The sequence below is a fragment of the Gopherus evgoodei genome, chromosome 9, assembly GCF_007399415.2.
Source record: "Gopherus evgoodei ecotype Sinaloan lineage chromosome 9, rGopEvg1_v1.p, whole genome shotgun sequence".
NCBI lineage: Eukaryota > Metazoa > Chordata > Testudines > Testudinidae > Gopherus > Gopherus evgoodei.
The window spans coordinates 66,388,999-66,406,997 of record NC_044330.1 but is presented as its reverse complement, the minus strand read 5'-3'; the positions used below and the strand labels follow the sequence as shown (position 1 = coordinate 66,406,997).

At 45.8% G+C, this 17,999-nt stretch overlaps 1 protein-coding gene across 1 annotated transcript in view; it reads left to right on the top strand.

Annotated features, from left to right (window-relative positions):
- LOC115657867 (exocyst complex component 1-like) overlaps positions 1–16,929 on the top strand; it is a 69,756-nt gene extending 52,827 nt beyond the window's left edge. The window contains 8 exon segments of the mRNA XM_030576175.1: positions 278–396; positions 1,997–2,107; positions 2,377–2,450; positions 5,501–5,741; positions 6,917–7,100; positions 8,263–8,462; positions 14,540–14,734; positions 15,358–16,929. Coding sequence (XP_030432035.1) covers positions 278–396; positions 1,997–2,107; positions 2,377–2,450; positions 5,501–5,741; positions 6,917–7,100; positions 8,263–8,462; positions 14,540–14,734; positions 15,358–15,513 — 1,280 coding nt within the window. The 3' untranslated portion in view covers positions 15,514–16,929.
- The last annotated feature ends 1,070 nt before the right edge of the window (positions 16,930–17,999 follow it).

Genomic DNA, 17,999 nt, shown 5'->3' with positions numbered 1-17,999 from the left:
CATCCCTTTCAAAGTAGCAGTAAGACTTACACATTCTCACTCCTGGTCCCCCCTGACTATTCTAATATGGCTGTCCCACTGCCTAGAGTACTCTGATTGAATTCAGCTAACACCCAGATCCTCCCATCATGTATGCCTGGTTGGCTGAGTGAGTGGATGATCATCTCTATGGTTGACATGTTGATTATCCATGGCTCCTGTGCCACCGCTTGGAGAGGGAGAGAAGCAAAGAGACACAGGTAAATACAAAAGCCTGCAGAAGTTATGTCTGTTCCAGGTTTTCAAGAAGGTCTAGACAAGCAGGTGGCCTGTGGGAGCAGACAGCACCCTCGGTTCTGTCTCGCTGACAGCAGAGAAGAGGAAGAGGATGAACTGGACAGAGGAAATGTTGTCAAAGTAAGGAAATGAGAGTTAATAGAAGAAGCTGGGACTTATGTTTTAGAAAGGTGGCTATGGAATATGCAGAAGTCCAGTACTGATTCCTCTCCGCCCTTCTGTCCATGAATTAATGTAGAGAGTTGTTCTCTACCTGTAACAGGCACAGATTGCCTAAGCACATCTTCAGGCACTTGTCTCCTAGGCAATACACGGAGTCTACTTCAAGGGGACACAAATCAAATGTAGGGGTTTTTGTTGTTGTTGTTGTGTAGGGGTTTTTTTTTAACTGAACAAAGAGAATGAGGCAACCTGCTTCTTTTCCGACCCTAGCTCGGTGTTTGTGAGAGAGCTCTCTGATTGTGACACCCACAAGTAGATTCCAGGCAGGGGTTTCCCCAACATAGGTGTGTGGAATGATGGAGTCAGGGCTCTGGGCTGAACTCCTGCATGATGGCATATACATGTCTGGGGACAGCACAGAGGAGGATTAATCGAGAGCACCTCCTAGTTACTATCAAAACATACAGTGAATGAGGCATCTTAAAGATGGACAAAGGCATGATCAGGTCACCTAACATAGAGTCACTTGAGAATAGAGCTGGGCAGAAATTTTCAGCCAAAAAGCGCAGATTTGATGGCACCAAAACATTTTGTCAATTTCATGCTAGTTTCACCCAATTGTTTGTCAGAAAGAAAAAAAAAGTCAGAATGAAACATTTCAATATTTTGGTTCAAAAGGACTTTTCGTTTCCAAGTTTCCTTTAATTTATTCTTTTAATTAAAAAATCTTTAAAAATGGAAACATTTCATTCAACCCCATTTTTTCCAATTTACCAAAAATTCAGAAAAAAAACCTGTTTTCAGTTCAACCTAAAACAATCTTTTATGATTTTTCAGAATTACCAGCAAACCGAAAAAATCCATTATTCACCCCCCTCTCTCTATGAGAAGCACAGTTCCAGACTGGAGATGTGAAATGGGGGCAGGCCCTCAGTCACACAGACTCCTGGAGAACTTGCTGCACTTTTAGCCTCCAAACCTTTGCCGGTGGTTTTTCCTGAATCCCCTCCTTGGCCTGCAGCAGGCCACAGTGCCATTTATTCCATGCTGCTGAGCAGGGGCGGCTCTAGGCATTTTGCCGCCCCAAGCACGGCAGGCAGGCTGCCTTCGGCGGCTTGCCTGCGGCGGGTCCGCTGGTCCAGTGCCTGTGGAAGGTCCTCCGAAGCCGTGGAACCAGTGGACCCTACGCAGGCAAGCCACCGAAGGCAGCCTGCCTGCCACCCTCGCGGCATCAGCAGAGCGCTCCCCGCGGCTTGCCGCCCCAAGCACGCACTTGGCGTGCGGGGGCCTGGAGCCACCCCTGCTGCTGAGATCAAACTGGGTGCCACACTGGCCATGTTTACAGATCTAGCCGGGGTAAAGTTTGGTCCAGATTTAAAGGCTTCATGTACAGCAGATCTGGGCTGGCAGTGTGCAATTAGCACAGCAATACTCTAAATGCTCCTGCTGTTGCCTGGTAGTAGTGACCCTGAAACTCTGGGGACAGGAGGAAAGACTGAGGCATGCAAGGTGGGAGATACTATTTAACAGTGTGTGTAATGTGTCTGTTTCTAAGCAGATGCTGGAGCAGGTGTTGAGAGAGCTGCAACCCCTGTGCATCGCGGAGCAGAGGTTTATTGAGCAATTCTTTATGCTGAGCCAGGATGCTGCAGCCCAAGAGGGGCTGGGGGTAAGTCAGCTAAGTGACCCATTGATCCTACCATGAGAGAGTTAACCTTTGGGAGCAAGGAGCTGAAATTAACCTGATGCTTGAGCAATTTTGTATCTAATTTAGCATCTCTATGACTGTGTCCCTAAGCTTGGATATGGAGTTGTAGTGTAAGGTACTACTACTTCTGTTGAGATGACACACAAAATTTATCTTCTACCCTCCAAGTGAGAGAATGGAAGTCTCTCAAGAGGAATGGTACTCTCCCTCCCTCCCATTCTTTCTTTCAGCTACCTGCCGCAAGCAAGGGAGGAAAGGATGTGGCGTTTCCTGAGAAGTCTCATTGGCCCAAGACTAAGACCGAGTATGTGGATAATAAGTGATCTGTCGTGCCTGGAATCCCTAGGAGTTTGTGTCTGAGGAATTGGCTGCACATGACAAGGGGGTTTTGTCTCATGGCTGTGGTGATTTCATACCTCTCCACCCTTCATCAGGCATTTCAGGGGACACACCTCAACAGCATGCATTTGTGCAACACCTAGAACAACAGTTTCCTGGTCCATGAAAAAATGTATGGAGGGGATGGTATGATGAGATTGCCTACAATAGCATATGATCCATCCATGACTGCTATTAGCATATATCGCCAATGGCTACTTATGGGACACTATATGGTGTTCATTCCCAGGTGTCTGGCTGGTGGGTCTTGCCCGCATGCTCAGGATATAACCAAGCACCATATTTGGATCAGGAAGGAATTTTCCCCCAGGTCAGAGTGGCAGAGACCCTAGGATTTTTCACCTTGCTCTGCAGCATGGGGCATGGGTCACTTGCAGGTTTGAACTAGAGTAAATGGTGGATTCTCTGTAACTTGAGGTCTTTAAATCAAGATTTGAGGACTTCGGTAACTCAGAGTTTATTTGACTATTACAGCAAATGGTCAATGAGGTTTTGTGGTCTATAATATGCAGGAGGACAGACTAGAGATGGTCATGGTGGAGCTTTCTGGCCTTAAAGTCTGTGAGATTAGTGCTCCTAAGCACTACTGTAATACAAATAACAGACAGACAGCCTGCATTTTAGTGGAGTATTTGGACATGCAAAGTAGGTCTATCATTTTTGTCCCCTATGTGACAGTGACCTGGGAGCAGAGCTGGTTAGAAAATGGAATTTCCGTTCCATGGGAAAGTGACACTTTGAAATTTGCTTTCATTCTGAATCCAAACGAAAGCTGAAATTTACCACACAAATTCCAAAAAAAATTGTATTTGGAATGATCAAATGTTTCATTCCAATGATGTCAAAACATTTTAAGAAAAGAAGAGCTCGGTGTAGCTCAAAAGCGTGTCTCTTTCACCAACAGAAGTTAGACCAATAAAATATATCACCTTGTCTCTCTTGGATACAAATACACATAATATTAAATATAATCCAGTACACTCCCTCTTATCCAAATGCCCTTTATCCAAAAATCCTAATTATCTGAATCCACAGTGTCTCCCATGTAGCCCTAGAGTTAATCATCCACTCACAACTTCTCAATTAGCCTCTTAGCACCTTTTAGTGCTAATCAACGACTTTGTATAGCAGCTCCCTGCAGTTACTGAGATCTAATCCTGTTTCAGCAACAACAGCAGCTTGGCAGGAAAGTTATGACTAATTCAGAATTGAATTACAACCACAGTGCTTTTAATACAACTTTGGTGTTTTAATAAACTCAGTAAAGTTTGTAATTTATTAAAGAGTAAAAAACCAAGGACAGTATTAAGCCATCGGCATTATTCCCTTTGTTCTACATATTTCCACATCAGTGATGCTGCAGCTCAACAGCACTTCCAGTTATCCAAAAGTTTTGGCTGTCTTCCAGGGCAGTCAGATAACTGGGTGTGGGCTGTATATCAGTAAAATATCAATAGTTCATATCATATAAGAGTCAAAATAAAATGAATCAAAACACTAAAGTGGAAACAAACTGTTTTATGTTATCAAAACAAAGGAAATTTACTTTCTCCCATCAACATAATCCCATGTTTTGACAAAACTGCATTTTCTAACCAGAGTCAGAAGATCTGCCTAGTGCAGTGTGGACACCTCAGCACAGCGGCAAGACCCTGGTCCAGCAATTGTAGGGTTACTATGCAGTGTGGACTCTTAAGTGCAGATTTGAAAACACCAAGTCCATAAGCCTGGGTCCCACAGACCCGGCTAACCTTGCAGTATGGACACACCCACTGTGTCATTCAAAGGCATGTACTGACCAGTGCCCACCAAGAGAGGAAGGATGCTCTAATGGCAGGGCTCTGGCTTGGAACTCAGGAGACATGGGCAAGGCAATGTTCTGCCACAGACTTGCTGTGTGATCTTGGGCAAATCACTTAGCCTCTTTGTGCCCAGTTCCTGGTTATAAAGTTGGGATAGTGGCACTGCCCTACTGCACAGGAGTGTGTTCAGGATAACTACCTTGAAGATTGTGAAGTGCTCAGATGCTATGGTACAGCGGACTTATAACTACGTTGGACAGATAAATAGGGGACTGTTTCTAACTAATATCTCAAGAAGACAGCTGGGTAAGATTTGGCCCTCAGGCAATCCAGTACTTGAAGCCAGTTGGACAATGAATGAATGAAGTTAATGGGAAAAAAAATGTTGGCTTATATTCAAATCACATTTACACTGGTGAAAATCAGGAGTCATGCCCATGGCTTGCATCCGCATAAATGAATGTGGAACAGGACAAAATTTGGGTCAAATTACCTGAAATGTCATATGGGTGCTTAGTCTGCCAGCGTCACAGGGCTCAGGGCAGTGCTGGTTAGGACCAAGTGTTTACTCAGCAAAGTGGTTGTGTGAAAGGGTTCTTTATTACTGCTTCTAGTCTGCTCACACAGGGAAACAAAGCACAGAAATAGGAGCAAATATATTATCAAGGTAACTGCAAGAATTCTGATAGTATTGTATCTTGGGACAGGATAGGACACTGGACTGGAGGCCAAAAGTGTGCCCAGAGTTATTCATTTCACTGGGAACTGGGCATCCAAACCTTGACCATTGCAGTGTTATTGTTATGTCACTGATCACGGCAAGGCTATCACTTTAGACAAATCACTATTACCATGGTGTAGAGCTATAGTACATGACTTGCCAATGGTCATTGGCCCAAATCATTAAAAGGTGTTTAGGCTCCTAACTCCCTTTGGAATCAAGAGGAGTTAGACACCTCAGTACCTGTGAGATCTGGGCCTTTGTATGTATCTGGTGTCTGCACTCTTAGCTCCTGGTTTGTGAGGCCGAAGAGCCTGTGTTTGAGCTTTACCTGCCTGTATCTTTTTGTCACCCTGTCCATACATCTCTGGCTGGTCCACTGCCTGAGCAGCTCTGTCCCAACCCCCTTTCTGTTTGTGACACTTATTCTAGACTAGAAGAGCAGCCCACCCAACTGCTGTCTGAGATCTTCAGTTCCCTGGAGCCAGAGCTGAGAGGATTTATAGATACCTGCAATAAAGTCCAACAGTTTAGCTGCCTGCAGGTCCTGGTCACCCTGAATGACTACATGTTTGAGATGCAGGGCTCTTCTGCAGCCACCTCCTCCTCCTTCCTCAATGTGGTCCTCAGCAACATCCTGCTCCTGGCCAAGAACAACTTCAACAAGTGCATTGTGAGTCTTCATCCATAAGCAGAGATGAGCCTCGGAGTGCTGGAGCCCCAAGCCAGCATTTACCCTTTGTGCGAATGAATGGAGCTTCTGGGCCTGATGCTTAGCTGGAATAAACCGGCATGGCTCCATTGAAGTCAGCCCCCTTCCCCACAGTGAAGCCAATGCCTGTGTGGATTTGGCTCTAAATTCTTGTGAGAATTAAAATCTCCCTATATCATCAATTACTCGTGCATACGCGAGGATGTCCCCACTTGTATGGGCATGCTGCGTAGGCCATAGTTTCAGACAGGGCTGGGAGGCCAAGGGATTTCAAACAGCACATTCCTAAAAGCAGTGGCTGAAAATGCATCACTAGGAACTTTCTTGTCATGGTGCTTTTAGCAGTGGCTGAAAGCGAGCTGCAAGTTATTGCCTACTGGTCATTGTTCAGCCATCTGCGTGGAGCTGTACACGGCTTTCACACTAGCTGCTAGTAGATAGGTGCTCATATCTAGAGTGACCAGACAGCAAGTGTGAAAAATCGGGAGGGGGGGTGATAGGAGCCTATATAAGAAAAAGACCCAAAAATCAGGACTGTCCCTGTAAAATTGGGACATCTGGTCATCCTACTCATATCACAAAAGCACCACAGCTGGAACTCATGCTTGCCCTTCGTGGCTGCCTCAGCTCAGGCTGAGTGCTAGATAAACATTATTTTAGCGTTATCCCAGAGACCAAAGATTGAATCATCCCTGGAGACTGAACTCCCCTCGCTTCTTTAGAAGTGGTCCTTCAGTGGCACAATGCTGGGACATTGGAGGGGAAGCTTGCCCTGCCAATGCCTATGTTTGTACTAGTTCTGAGGTAAGTGGACTCAAGGACTGTCATTCTGGGCTGGAGGAAGGCAATGCTAGTGAAGTTTGCTGATATATACCACATAGCAGGTCAGACTAGATGATCCCCATGGTCACGTCTGACCTTAAAATCTGCCAGCGTATGAATGAGAGCACTGAAATTGACCATTTTATCATTCCTGATTCATTGCTGTCGGTTACGAGTACAGGGCTCAGCTGTCTCTGATGCTGGCATGCAGGCCTTAGTGGGGCTTGCTTGCTGACAGGCTTTTTGGCATGTTCACCCCAGAGCCAGGGACTGGCCAAGTCTGAGAGTGTTCTGTTTTATTCTATTGCTCCCAGTGTGTCCTGTGCAAAGAAATCGAGGAAGCGAAGGTACCTAGCAGGGCTAAGGGCGGGATCCTGCCTTTTGTCAGCCGCTTTGAGGAGTTCGTGAATTTCTAGGAGGATGTGTTCAGATGGGCTCAGCAGAGAGGCGAGCTGGACAAAGCTCACACCAAACTGGTGGGCAGCGTCTTCAGCAGCAGTGAGTACAAAGAGCCATTGGTGGAGTAAGCTTAGACCTGAATCACAACAGTCAGATCTGGAGCAGTATTACAAACCCTCTTTTTTAAAGCCCAAGGTGTTTGGATCTGGATTCTGGTTCTGTTAGAGGCACAGATTGGCCAGCATGAAATTTGGATCCTGATCCAAGTTGGAACACTGAAATCCCTCACATACACCCACACACATATATGCAGCCACCCACGTGTACGCACTATGCACAGAAAAACACACCACATGCAAGGGCTTGTTTGGGGTCCCAGAGGGATGGCATAGAGTCACTCTTCCTTCCTTCCCGAGCTGCCCCAAGTGAAAACCCAGTACAGCTGAGGGCTGAGAATGCATTTCCTAGCTATAGATACACCGAAGCAGAGAAAATACAAGAGCAATATTAAGAAGTCTCAGGCGGTGCAGAGTCACTGGAATAAGTGGTTAGAAAGAAGGTCTCCCGCCAAAAGCACTGCTGTACATTGGCCAAGAGAAAGAGAGGGAGGTTGGTAGTTGCAGGTCGCACTCTGCGTTGCCATGCAAAAAATCCTAACGTGGGTCTCAAAACTGGTCTCTTGCTTCCGAGCCTGGCAGGGGCTCAGGGTACTGTGGAAATGATGCCCCTTCCACACACCAGAAGGCTGAGCTGTAGATCACTCAGAGATGCCCAGACTTTGCAAGCTGGAAAGCTACATTAGCACCTTTCCGTGATGCAGAGGGCGGAGCCTTCTTTGCATATTATCCTGGATGAGCTGCCTCACTAATGCAATCAGTACCAGGCCTGTCAGGGCACCAGCTGCATTTATTATAAAGCTTCTGAGATAGGAAATAAAAATAAATTACATAAATCATTATTTACATTACGATGTTATTCTCCCTCCGGTATTGGAACCAGCCAGCCATTCAGATGGGACAGGCTAAGAGCCATTAGCTCCAAAGCATAAGCTGAAGGCAAGACTCTAGGGCTAGGAAGGTTACGTCAGTCTGTGGACTGGACTGATAGGACTTGCCTAGACTCTCTGGAAGACCCTTCAGGATTTGTGCATGGTGGGCTTAACTCATCCTGTCTTTTCACCTTGTATCTCCCCTCCATTCCTCCCCATCTTGATTATCAAAAGGTCCCTCTAGGCCTATGTGCTTTCTTCCGTTCTTTTTAGTCAACGGTCTGGCCTCAGCAAACCTGAAGGTCAATACGGACATGGTCATGATGGAAAACTTCCACCACATCCACTGCTTTCTGTACCAAAAGAAGATCCAGTGCTTGGAAAGCAAGAGAAGGGAAGCCAAGCAAAGATACCATGAGCACCTGGAGAGATATGTCACCAAGTATCTGGGACAGCCACTGGAGAAACTCAACGTAAGTACATTGCAAGCCACAACCTCCTCTGTCTATAGTATGTATATGTCACTCCTTACTAGCCTACCTGATAGTCTTTAATGGATTTATCCTCACACCATGCCTAAGTCCTTTTTACAGATAGGGAACCAAGATGCAGAAAGGCTGAGTGACTTGCCTAAGGTGGAACCAGGTCTACCATGTGCTTGGCTAGTGCCCTAACCACTGGACCATTCTACCTCTCCAGCAGGCACTACCCAGGAAGTTCCCAGGCTAATCTGAAGCACCCTTTTGACCAGAGCCGGCTCCAGGCACCAGCAAAGGAAGCAGGTGCTTGGGGCAGCCAGTGGAAAGGGGCAGCATGTCTGGGTCTTCGGCAGCGGGCCCCTCAGTCCCTCTTGGAGCGAAGGACCCACCGCCGAATTATGAAGAGGCGCAGTAGAGCTGCCGCCAAAGTGCCGACTGTCACGGCTTTATCTTTTTTTTTTCCCCCACTTCGCCGCTTGGGGTGGCAAGAAAACTGGAGCTGTCCCTACTTTTGACACTGCAAAAAGAAAAAAAAGTATTTTAACCCACGCTGGCTCTCTCTGGTTAAAATAGCAGTAAAGACATAGCAACTCAGGTCAGCCACCTGAGTTCAGCCCCAGGCTGTCCTATAGGCTTGAACCTGAGTTGCCCTGTCTTCAACATGATCTTAATCTGAGTTAGCTAACCAGAGTTGAGAATGCAGCTTTTGTCGCTGTGTAGACAAGGCCTTACTTTGCTCTCACCTCCTTTATCCCCTACAATACTAGGCAGCCCTTGCTATCTAATATCCATTAGCACAGATCTCATGCTTTATATGTCAAAAGTGCTTCTCAGACATTGGCTGAATGAGGTCCTTTTTCCCTATGGGGGATAATTCAATTTATGCCCTAGAGCAGGAGAACTTCTGACCTCTAGAAATGAATACAGCCCTTCCCCAAATGCTGAGGATACAAACTCTGCTACTAAACCCTCTACTGGATTCACACACCCCATCCAAGAGATAGTTGGAGGACAGGACAGGAAGGGGTTGCCCTGTTTGTGAGATCAAAGCTAGAATTACTCCAGTGAGACTAACACTCAACATGTCTGTGCACTGCTGCCCTCTTTGGCTGGCATCGGTGGGTATCACGGCCTCACTATTGTATGTGAGCGAGCAGAAATGCTTGTGCAGCTCACCTGAATTGGCTTTGAATTGAAGGGGTAGATTTCTATCACTGCTTTCTCTTTTGGCTGCATGTCTGTGGCTGGCTGATGCTGGTTCTTTCTGGATGGCTGCTAGTGCAGAGCCTCCTAACATAATTTCAGGGTTCCCAGGTGATTGATATGTTAACTTAGCTAAAAGCATGGCTTCACTCAAGCGGACATTCGGCCCTTTCCCATAGTTCCTTGCCACTCCACTAACCCCTTGCCATTCTGATTAATGCTCACCCACCTGCTCATTGGCCTATAACTTCTAATAAAAGCTAGACCCAGCTGGATATAATTGAAATGCCTGTTGGTTTTGATTTGCTTCTGGACTTTGCTGTCAGACTCCTCCTGCCCCTGGAAGATATGCTCAGCTATGACACCACCCAGAGCTTCAATCATCTCGCTGCCTGTGCTAATTGTTTTGTCTTCCATTGATGAGGGCTGAGTGGAATTTCATTGTTGGTGGCAAGGCAAAGTGACTATATTTCTGGTATCCATTAGCAGGGCTCTGCTCAGAGAGAGGAACCCTGAGCAGGGTCTTTGCTGCCCACAGCTGCTCCCCATGTGACTCTTCAGTTATGAGCTGCTTAATTTACTGACATGGGGTAACATTTTCAAAAGTGACCAGCTGATTTAAGAACTTAAGTCCACTTTTCACTTAGGAGGTGTAAGGGCTTGTCTATGCAAGCGCTTTGTTCACAGCAGGCTGGGGTGCTGGGCACTAACTGTCCATTGGACCCTGCCGTACATGAACAGCTCCCTCGTGTATGGTCGCTTGGCGTGCTGCAGGCTAGTGTGGGTTAGATTTACACCCCAGCTTCCCACCAAGTAAGTGTTTGTGTGAACAAGCTCCAAGTGTCACTGAAAGTCTGGGAGACATAGGAGCTCACATCACTGTTGACAACGGGACAGCAGGGGAGTCATTCAGCGGCTGGTGCACCCCTCAGGACCGGGCATGGTGTACCAACCTCTTCTACTCTTGCACTCCCTGTCAATGGTCACTCCAGTCCTGGGGTGATTTGCCCCTTTTAATGGGTCTGCTCTCTGCCCAACTTGCTTCTAGTCCCACCCCATCCAGGGGGAGAACAAGGCCAATCAAGCAGAAGCCTAATGACCCTGTCCCACACCTTCAGCCCCACCATGGTCTCAATAGTCCTTGTCCCCGTTTTTGTCAGGACTTTTGCCTCCCCTTCTTTGAGTGTTAGTGGGGAACCCAGGCCCCCCATCTCCAATCCAGGGACCTTGCATTAAGCAGCCAGGGTCTGCTCCCTGCTGTTTCCCTGGGCCATTTTTTTCAGGCTGATGCCGAGTCGCCCCAGATTTTCTGGCAGCATGCAGCCACCCACAGGCTGGGCCTCCTCCTTCTCCAGGCACCTGGGACATCTCTCTCTAGGTGCCTCCTTCTAGGAGCTCCATTCCTCCAGTCTCCCTCCCCAGAAGGCTTCTCTTTCTAGGAGAAGCCTTTTAACTCAGCTGTGGTTGGTCAGCCACTTAATCACAGCTGGGGAAGTAACTGTGCTGCCTATTAACCCCCTGTGTGGCTGCTATGGGGGAGGGAGAGAGAAGGGTGGAGAAGTGTATGCACCCCATCATAGAGATGAACACCAGGAGCTAGTTTTTCCTACTGCCAACACTGTGGAGCCAGTATCCTAGTGAGGCAAATAGAAAGGAGCATAAACACTGCCAAATTAAGTGCAAGAGTATAATAAGAAAAGCCAAAGAGGAGTTTGAAGAACGGCTAGCCAAAAACTCCAAAGGTAATAACAAAATGTTTTTAAGTACATCTGTCATAAACAGATAGTTAAGGGTTAATGTCTCTTTTACCTGTAAAGGGTTAACAAACAGGGAACCAAACACCTGACCAGGGGACCAATCAGGAGACAAGATATTTTCGAATCTCGGGGGAAGGAAGCCTTTGTTTGTGTTTTCTGGGTTTGACTTTGTTCTCTCTGGGATCTGAGAGTGACTGAATGTACTACAGGCTCTAATTTTCTATTCAAGTAGTAAGTGCAAGTAGAAAGGCGGTTTAGTCTTTTTTATTGGTTTTCTTTATTTGCAAATGTGTATCTGGCTGGTAGAGGTCTAATGTGTATTTGGCTGGAAGTATTTTAAATTGTATTTCTGCTGGAGGAGGCTTTTTCTCCAGCTTCTAGAAGCTGACAGACCCTGTAATATTCCATCTTGAATTTACAGTGATTTTCTTTATTCTTTTTTTCTTTTATTAAAAGTTTTGCTTTTAAGACCTGTCTGATTTTTTTCCCTTATTGAGGCTCAAGGGAATTGAGTCTGTACTTAACAGGGAGGGACAAGGGTGGAATCCCTTTGTTTTAGATTCACGGAGCTTAAATCTATATATCTCTCCAGGAGCCCAGGGAGGGAACACCTGGAGGGGAGGAGAAGGGGAGGGAAATAATTTGTTCCCCTGTGTTGTAAGACTCAAGGAATTTGGGTCTTGGGGTCCCAGGGAAGCTTTTGGGGGGACCAGAGTGTATCAGGCACTGGAATTCCTGGTTGATGCAGCTTATCAGATCTAAGCAGGTAATTAAGCTTAGAGGAATTCATGCTAGTACCTCAACTTCTGGACTCTAAGGTTCATATTGGGGAAAGATACTATGACAACATTAGAAGCAGGAAGCCTGCTAAACAACCAGTGGGGCCCCTTGATGATCGAGATACAAAAGGAGCACTTAAAGATGATAAAGTCATTGCGGAGAAACTAAAAGGATTCTTTGCTTCAGTCTTCATGGCTGAGGATGTTAGGGAGATTCCCAAACCTGCTCTGGCTTTTGTAGGTGACAAATCTGAGGAACTGTCACAGATTAAAGTGTCACTAGAGGAGGTTTTGGAATTAATTGATAAACTCAACATTAACAAGTCACCAGGACCACATGAAATTCACCCAAGAGTTCTGAAAGAACTCAAATGTGAAGTTCCGGAACTATTAACTAAGGTTTGAAACCTGTCCTTTAAATCAGCTTTGGCACCCAATGACTGGAAGTTAGCTAATATAACACCAATATTTTAAAAGGGCTCTAGAGGTGATCTCGGCAATTACAGACTGGTAAGTCTAACGTCAGTACTGGGCAAATTAGTCAAAACAATAGTTAAGAATAAAATTGTCAGACACAGAAAAACATAAACTGTTGAGCAATAGTCAACATGGTTTCTGTAAAGGGAAATCATGTCTTACTAATCTATTAGAGTTGTTTGAAGGGGTCAACAAACATGTGGACAAGGGGGATCCAGTGGACATAGTGCACTTAGATTTCCAGAAAGTCTTTGACAAGGTCCCTCACCAAATGCTGTTACATAAATTAAGCTGTCATGGGATAAAAGGGAAGGTCCTTTCATGGATTGAGAACTGGTTAAAAGACAGGGAACAAAGGGTAGGAATTAATGGTAAATTCTCAGAATGGAGAGGGGTAACTAGTGGTGTTTCCCAAGAGTCAGTCCTAGGACCAATCCCATTCAATTTATTCATAAATGATCTGGAGAAAGGGGTAAACAGTGAGATGGCAAAGTTTGCAGATGCTACTAAACTGCTCAAGATAGTTAAGACCAAAGCAGACTGTGAAGATCTTCAAAAAGATCTCACAAAACTAAGTGATTGGGCAACAAAATGGCAAATTAAATTTAATGTGGATAAATGTAAAGTAATGAACATTGGAAAAAATAACCCCAACTATATATACAATATGATGGGGGGCTAATTTAGCTACAATGAGTCAAGAAGAAGATCTTGGAGTCATCGTGGATAGTTCTCTGAAGATGTCCACACAGTGTGCAGAGGTGGTCAAAAAAGCAAACAGGATGTTAGGAATCATTAAAAAGGGGATAGAGAGTAAGACTGAGAATATATTATTGCCCTTATATAAATCCATTGTATGCCCACATCTCAAATACTGCATACAGATGTGGTCTCCTCACCTCAAAAAAGATATACTGGCACTAGAAAAGGTTCAGAAAAGGGCAACTAAAATGATTAGGGGTTTGGAGAGGGTCCCATATGAGGAAAGATTAAAGAGGCTAGGATTCTTCAGCTTGGAAAAGAGGAGACTTAGGGGGGATATGATAGAGGTATATAAAATCATGAGTGATGTGGAGAAAGTCGATAAGGAAAAGTTATTTACTTATTCCCATAATACAAGAACTAGGGGTCACCAAATGAAATTAATAGGCAGCAGGTTTAAAACAAATAAAAGGAAGTTCTTCTTCATGCAGCGCACAGTCAATTTGTGGAACTCCTTACCTGAGGAGGTTGTGAAGGCTAGGGCTATAACAGCGTTTAAAAGAGAACTGGATAAATTCATGGTGGTGAAGTCCATAAATGGCTGTTAGCCAGGATGGGTAAGGTATGGTGTCCCTAGCCTCTGTTTGTCAGAGAATGGAGATGGATGGCAGGAGAGAGATCACTTGATCATTACCTGTTAGGTTCTCGCCCTCTGGGGCACCTGGCATTGGCCACTGTTGGTAGACAGGATACTGGGCTTGATGGACCTTTGGTCTGACCCAGTATAGCCGTTCTTATGTTCTTATGTTCTTATCCTGGATCAGCAGAAGAGAAACCTGTGTTCTGTTCTGTTTTATGCAGCCCGTATAAAACCACCAGCTATATTTGGATGCCAGAACCTTTATAGTTGATGAGGTATGTGGAGCAAAAAGAATCACAGGATGCTTTTCAAATATCAGGTAACATCAGTGTTGCTAAAGGCATCCCCCTCTGCAGAACATAAAGACTCTGGCTCTGCATGAATGGTCAGATCTGCTCAGTCAAAGCCCAGCGAGAGGCCTGAGAAAAGGCTTCCGGAGTCAGCCGAAAAAGAGCTCAGTAGAGCCACACTGTGTAACAGCTGGTGCATGATTTGTCTCCTTTGCCTTCCCAGCATTTCTTCGAGGGGGTGAAAGCCCGCGTGGCTCAGGGAGTGAAAGAAGACGAAGTGAGTTTCCAGCTGGCGTACAGCAAGCAGGAGCTGCGGAAGGTGATAGAAAAGTATCCTGGCAAGGAGGTGAAGAGAGCTCTGGATACTCTCTACAGGAAGATTCACAAGTATCTCTCCCCTGAGGAAAACCTCCTGCCGGTAGATATGGCCTGGGCACCGCTCACAGGGTGCAGTGCAGTGGTGGCTTCATGTGTTTTGGGGGCCAAGCTTGCCAGGCAACAATAAATGGCAGAGGGAAGGGGACCTCCTAGCTTTGCCTCTCTGACCATCACTCCCACTGTGTTGATTTCCTCTTCGTGCCCATTGTTTCATCTCCTCAAACCACCCTCTGTTATTTCTATCCTCCCTCTTCCCAGTGACTTGTCTCTGCTCCCTGCTTCTCTTAGTATCTTTAGTTACACATGAAGTCTGAAAAATAGTGGGAATTCCTCCATCTCTGCTCCCTTAGGGGGAACTCTCACTAGGCTAGTTTTGGGGCCTAGGGCCCAGATCCTCAAAGGTATTTAAACACCCAATCTCCATGAATTTCAATGGGAATTGGGTTCCTAAGTGCCTTTGAGCATGTGGGCCTAGAAGCTCCAAGGTCAGCCCTCTGCATGTCCCTTCCTCTCGGGCTGGCAGTTGCACTCATGCAGCAGGCAGTGAAAAACGTGCCTCTTCGGGTGAGGATGGTTATGTAGTGTTGCAGCAAACCCCGGAGGGAAGCAGGTTAGGATGCTCCCAGTAAGAGAGGTTATTGACTTCAAGTGTTTTACCTACAGGTGGTCTGGCGAGCCATGGAACAGGAGTTCATACAACAGTATCAAGAGTTCGAGAACCTTATCCAGCGCTGCTACCCAGGATCAGGGATCACAATGGACTTCACCGTGGAGGACTTGCTGAACTATTTTATCTCCATCACTCAGTCCAGCATGTGAAAGCAATCCCTGCTGGCTAGGCGTGTGGTGAGAACAGCTCTCGCTGGTGCCAAAAAAGCTCCATCACCAGCCAAGGAGCCAAAATGACCATGTGAAAATTTACTCTGGACTGACATTTGGCACAAGAGTTCTTAGCCTAAGTTTAATCCAATATGGGGATCTACTGAATTAAAGGGGAACTTTCACAGTCGTCAGCCTAAAAATTGACCTTCCCTGAGAGTGGAAGCTTTGGGATTCCTCTTCCCCCAGCAGATCCATGCACAGCCAAAAATAAGCCCAAACTGCTGGGTTTCTGTGACTTTCCTACAGCACTGCTTTGTAACATCCTGTCAGAGTGCATGGCCATAGAAATCTCCTGTCGGAGCATCCCATGCTCATTAGACCCTTTCTAGGCAAGCACATCAGCTTCTTTATGCCAAGTCGCACAGCACTGATCAGATAGGGGAAGGAGGCGAGACATATTTGCAACTCTGAACTTATGGATTTATAGTAGGGTCCAAACGGGGATGTAATTTTTGGCCACTTTGACTATTTCCAGTTAATCTCTCTTCCGCGTTCAACATACCCGGTTTTATATAAAACTAGAGATGGATCCATGGTTAACAATTTGGATCTGGATTTCAAATGCCCCAAAATTCCAGGGAGTCCGGATCTAGGGGATTGGTGCAGCCCGTTGTAAAACTAAGGATCATTTGTAAAATCTGGATATGGGTTTGGAATTCCAACACCCCTAATGTTTATGGTTGTTTGGGTTCGAGGTTTTGGTTTAGGTCTGTCTATACAAAGCACAAAGTTTGTTTCCTTTCCATAGCCCAGAGTCTCCCACAATTCTGGTATGAATGGGCTATTCTCCTCCTGTCTGCAGTTTCAACAGGTGGTTCAAAGCTGCAGCAGAGCCTGTGCTATTCATGTCCCTTTCTCCTGCTTGCTGCCAGTTCTTCAGTTTCCACAGAAGCAGGCAAATGGTGGTTTGCTTCTCTCCTGTCCCTTTCTTTTAGATGTATTTGTAGCCATTTTGGTGGCAGTTATAGTATTCGTGTTTATTTTCAAGTCTCCTCACCTCCTCCCAGTCAGTATCTAAGCAGCTCCAGGGTCAGAGACACCCGGATCGGCCTCAGAGTCCAAAACCAGAGCAGCCCGTTCTCTCTTTGATATGGCTGAAATGAGCCATCTCTCTGCTTGCCAAGAACATTTCCACAGGCTTGCCCAATAGCAGCTGGACATGCCATAAGGGGTAGTTCTTGTTTTTTCCTTTGGCTGCATTAAAGCAAATGGATCCATGCTTATGAATGACGCACTGCAACATAAAGGGCTTTCCATCACACATGTGTGCATGCTGTTAGCCATCTCAAATGTTGCTTAATCTATCAACGCTGCTGTACAAAGAGTTTAAAAATAAGAATTATTTTTGTGACATTGTTATGAATGTTTCATTTCCTAGGATGGGACAAAAACTCTTATGCAACCTGGAGCAATTTCCCAGGGATCTTCCCACTCTTATCTAATTTAGCTTGTCTGCCCATTGACAGTATCACAAGATAATAAAATCCTTTCTGTGTTGGCCTTATTGCCTTGACCTGGTCTTGTATCCCAATGTGGTCACCTCATATTGTACGGGATGTCTACTCAGGCAGCCTTCCCTCATGGCACTGGAGTGAATTTGAAGCTCTTGGCTCAATACAAAGTAAAATCTTTTTTAAAAACCCTACCAAATTTTGTATGAATTTGGTGATAGAAAAAGACCTGATCTTTCCCCATTGATGGGCATGGGGGCTCTGCCATTGACTTCAGAGGGATCAGGACAGCTGTAGATGGAAGAGGACAGCTGTAGAGCCTGGCATATCATGGGCAGGGGTTATGCTAGTTTCCTCCCAACAGCTATGTCAATACACCTCATCCAGGCATGTAGCACTCTCCTTTCTATTCCAAGCCTGAGCTTCTGATAAGCTGAGGCTTCCTCTTGGGACAAACTGCGAGGTGGTGTTGTGAGAGGAACCAGTATCCACACAGCTCTAAAATGCTAACACAACCATACACATGATCATTCTCCACCTTCACCTAGATTTCAGTCCTGATCCAACGGAGTCCAGATTTCCTGAGCTCCAGGGCTCATTGCCAGGCCAAGCTGTTTTCCCAGGCTGTCCTTGGGTTGTTGGGATATGAGTGTGTGGAAGGAGGGGTCTTTGTTGGAGGTAGGAAGTTCATCCTGGATAGTGGTGTATCTGAATGTTGTGCTTTTCAGAAGGTGCTTAGCTGTTTGGACAGGCTCCTCCAAAGCATTTGGTTGTTATACATGTGTGCTAGGCACTCTACAGTCAAAGGAAAAGGCAAGGTCTAGGCTGTTCACCATTTCCCTCAGTTTAAAAGTTCTCTTTCCCAGTCATAAGAGTATCATCTACGCGGTATTAATGAGCAAGTCCTAAATCATATATAGGGATGTAGCAGCTCATAATGTCATTCTCTGCTGGTTTTACAAAACATCTTTC